This window comes from Cariama cristata, unplaced genomic scaffold (assembly GCF_000690535.1).
Source record: "Cariama cristata isolate BGI_N322 unplaced genomic scaffold, ASM69053v1 scaffold2834, whole genome shotgun sequence".
Taxonomy (NCBI): Eukaryota; Metazoa; Chordata; class Aves; order Cariamiformes; family Cariamidae; genus Cariama; species Cariama cristata.
Window position 1 is genome coordinate 1 of NW_009611032.1, and position 4,133 is coordinate 4,133.

The 4,133-nt window shown below is 40.0% G+C and overlaps 1 protein-coding gene across 1 annotated transcript in view; it reads left to right on the forward strand.

Annotated features, from left to right (window-relative positions):
• Positions 1-1,091: 1,091 nt before the first annotated feature.
• TUBE1 (tubulin, epsilon 1) overlaps positions 1,092-4,133 on the forward strand; it is a gene marked incomplete at its 5' end in the record, with an annotated part of 10,179 nt that continues 7,137 nt past the window's right edge. The window contains 4 exons of the mRNA XM_009698071.1: positions 1,092-1,144; positions 1,921-1,978; positions 2,559-2,674; positions 3,703-3,824. Coding sequence (XP_009696373.1) covers positions 1,092-1,144; positions 1,921-1,978; positions 2,559-2,674; positions 3,703-3,824 — 349 coding nt within the window. The remainder of the gene's footprint in view (positions 1,145-1,920; positions 1,979-2,558; positions 2,675-3,702; positions 3,825-4,133) is intronic.

The following is a 4,133-nucleotide window of genomic DNA, read 5'->3' on the forward strand; positions in this document are numbered from 1 at the left end:
TCCTTCCGTGTGCCTTACTGTGACTGGAAAGCACCGCATTTACTCGGTGAGGCTGAGGCCGCTTCCTTGCGCCCGAAACTGTCCCCAGCTTTTTGTGCCGTTGAAGTGCTGTCCGTAGTTCGGATGGGCTCCCCTCGAGCAGCCCCGGACGCCCCCCTGCAGCAGGCGGGGACGGGGGGGGCTGTCAGGCCCGGGTTCTTTGCCTGAAAGCAAAAGCGCGGCCCAGCAAAGCCCGGCTCAGATCTCCGCCTCAGCACCCGCCGTGCGGTGACCTGCTGTGCGGTTGTGCTGCCCAGCATGGCAGCGCGGAGAGGGCACGGGGTTGTGCTGAGTACCCTGACCAAAAATGCACGCTTCGTGCTGTGGCTCTGAAGGTGCTATTTCCTGGTGAACGCTGTACGTTAACAGGTAACGACGGGCGGTCCTCCTCAACGCCTTCTCTTGAAGCACTTGTAAAAACCGATGGATGAAGTTCGTATGCGTATGGGGAGTCTCTTGGGTTTAGTCTTGTAGGGAACATTAGCTTCCAAATTCTGCTTCATCAGGTCTTTAGGAGTATGATAAGCAGTCTGTAAAATAATAAAGTATTTAAACTTGCCAGGTCTCTTTAGCTTTATAGTTCCAGAAGTAATTTCCACGCCGCCCCTCAGCAGGGAGTTTAGGAATCGCTCATACAATGTGATGTGCTTTCCTTTCCACAGAACTTCATGGACATTGGTATCATGGGTATGGAGGCCATGATGAAATGAATCAGCTAAACAGCAGCTATTCAATTTAATAATTGCATTGGGATCTTCAGTAAAATCCAAAATCTTTAGAAATGAAGGAAGAGTAGTTGTTTAATCTTGTGCTGAAAAATTAATTTCCTAGTTATGTCCTTTTGTCAGTTTTTAATATCAAGTTGATGCCTCAATTAAATGTTCTTTTTAGAGCTGACTAGGGCTAGTTGGATTTACCACAGACGTTCACTCTGAGTGAGGAGGTTTGACAGGTGACCTTCAGAGGTCCTTTCCAACTTAAATTATTCTGTGAAGAAGCACTGAGAATTTCTGATGTTACACATCATCTAATGTCATGTTGTTTCCTTTTAGAAAGGAATTTATGATGAAGCATTAAGCAGTTTCTTTAGGAACGTCGATACAAGGTAAGTCTTCTTATCAAGCAGCTCATGAGTTTAATGCAGTAGATCCATCATTCTAGTATCTTCTCTTAATCTACATTACATCTTCCAGTATCCCTGCCCTTTTTCCCTGTGTTGAATATGATTTGGCCAGACCAGAGTAGCTCATCCTTTGAGTGCAGAAGCACCAGCATTCATTGTGGAAAAAATGTGATTGTACACAACGCATCATCCCCTAGGTTGGCTCAGTACAGCCAGTCCTGGAAAAAAAAGGAAAATTAAGCTACGTCAACCCAGCATGATTTCTGAACTGGTAAATCTTAATGGCAAAATAAGTCAAGCACAGTGGTGTGCTTAGTGTAGTTACACAGCTTTCACACCCTGAGCAGTAGTACAGTGCTATGCTACCCCCATTGAAAAGCTAGTGGTGCTACTGTGTTCCACGATATGATGCAGATTTACATACCACATGCTGGAGAAAAGATAATCCTTTGAAGTTTTGGCAGTCCTTATAGAATTACCACAGAGCAAAGGCTGTATCTGAGAGTAGACTTTCAGTGCTTATCGTTTCAGCTTCCTGAAGTACTGCTTAGGGTATTTCTGATTGGGGTCCTGTCCTGTAATTGCAACGCTTTAGGGAATTACGAGGTCTTGCTTAGCAGCCTGTTCAGGGTGTTTCTGTTTGTTTACTCTGTAACAGACGTCTGAACATGAAAGATTAAGGAGGGAATTTTATTGTAATATATATTGCCTTATTTTCTGTTACGATTCTGAGCTTGGGATTTTTTTTTTTTTTCCAGAAGTGGTGGTGATGGTCCTGATATTTACAGAGGAAAAATCTGCTCTTTAAAAGCACGAGTAAGGCAATCTATAAAGGTCATTCTTCTTACATTGCATATTTATGTCCAGCTGTATAGGAATTTTCATAAGGTCCTTATAATTGCACACATTTTTAAATACTACTTTGAATAGTAAAATTTCTAATAGTAACTTCTATGGTTCAGTGGAGTAATGCAGTTTGCTGCCAGTCTTGTTGAGTAATTTATATTACAATTTTAATAAAATGATTGCAGATATTACCAACCAAGATTTTATTTGAATTTTCAAAGAAGTGGGTTTCTTTGAGCCACTTGAAATGAAGAAGCAAGGAAACTTGAAACATAAGAATGCTTTAATTTCTTTATTCCTAAGTATTAGGGCAAAATATTATAAAATTTTAACAAAATTGCATTATCTGAAATGCTGTCCTGTTGAACGACTTCTAACAAATCAGCCAAGGTGAATCTAGTTGGTCTCCGTGTTAACTAAAAAAAAAAGTTTCTCTGGAGCACAGTGGAAACAACATACCTTTTATATTGTAAATAACTATATTTCTTTGTGTGATTATTTCGAAGGGTGGTTTGCTTACTGACTGAGTTAATTCTCTGCTTTCTCAAAGGCGCTGTTGATTGACATGGAGGAGGGCGTGGTAAATGAAATTCTGCAGGGACCATTGAGGGATGTGTTTGATAGCAAGCAGCTTATCACAGATGTTTCTGGTTCAGGAAACAACTGGTGAGAACCTCTTCAGAAAGCATTTCTTAGCAACTAATTAGATGGCATTTGAAAAGGGAAATGGTAACAGTAGCTTTCTGGTTGGTTCTGCACCTGGGGAGCTGCAGCATATTACCAGTAAACTTTGGAGTCGCTCTTGCCTGGAGGAGGACTTTGAAAAGCCTCCTTTACAGAAGGATGATTCTGCTGATACATCGTTTTGTCTATTTTTTTTCTTCCTCTTTTTTGATTTTGTTTTTCAAAAGAACACAATTTTTATTTTTGTTTCTTTGGTATTCAGCTGCTTCCATTGCTTAGTTGAAGCCATAATCTAGTTTGAGACTGTGCAGCTAGTGTGGAAATGAGATATATGAACAAATGCACTTCTGATTTCTAAGCACCACAGAGTCTGGCTTTGTGCATATAAACTACATTACCGAAAAGAGAAATTCAGGAAAAGATTGATTAACATAATGAATTCCAAATTTTCTCCGAGACCTTAATGCACCTCTAATAACATTCAGTGCACTACAGACTGGAAAGCAAATCATCAGCAAATGTACCAGAAGAGAGGGCAACACAGGGAATAAAGCATCTTGTAACTTCACCATCTAGCGGGCAAGTGCATTGAAAATGAGCTGCTTGGGGTTTTTTTTATTACTGGCAGCAATTGCCTCACATAGTGCTCAAAGGGAGATCAGTACATGTATTACATAGGGATATCTTTATTGTTCAGGACTGTATAACTTTCCTTTCATAATTACAATTTGATCATTCAATGTGGGAGTTGATCTCCTTATTGGTACAAAATAAAGGTGCATGCTCCAAAGCTCTGAACTTAGTGCTGCTTGCATCCTCAAAATGAAAACCATATCCTGACTCCCATATTCACATGATGTAGTCACAGCTTAGCAACTCTCACAAATTGAGTGTTGCACCCAGCTCTGGACTCTGAACTCTAAAAGGTCACATAGGAGGAGTTAAAATAAAAAACTGAAAGATTGATTGTTGGATTTTTTTTTTTTTTAAAGTACTTTTCTTATCCTCAGGGCTGTAGGTCATAAGCTATATGGGTGTCAGTACCGGGAAAACATTGTGGAAAAGCTGAGGAAAACCGCAGAACATTGTGACTGTCTACAGTGTTTTTTTATAATTCATTCTATGGGAGGTGGTAAGTAATTTCTTTATGGTTAATATGATTGCAGGAGCCACAGATGAAAAAGAAACCTGGACCTTGAAAAAAAGATCAGTGTAATAATCTGCATCATTCAGAATGCAGAATAAAAAATTTAACACAGTCCAATTAAGTGGGCCTGTAATGATTTATTACTTGTTTTGTTAGAGCACTGAGGAGCCCTAATCATGAACTAAGGTAAGTGCTATCCAGAACAAAAACACAGCTAAAATTTCAAATACAAGGCAGTGGGTGAATCAAGATAGATACCAAATATAAGGAAACACTGAAGTATTACTGATCGGA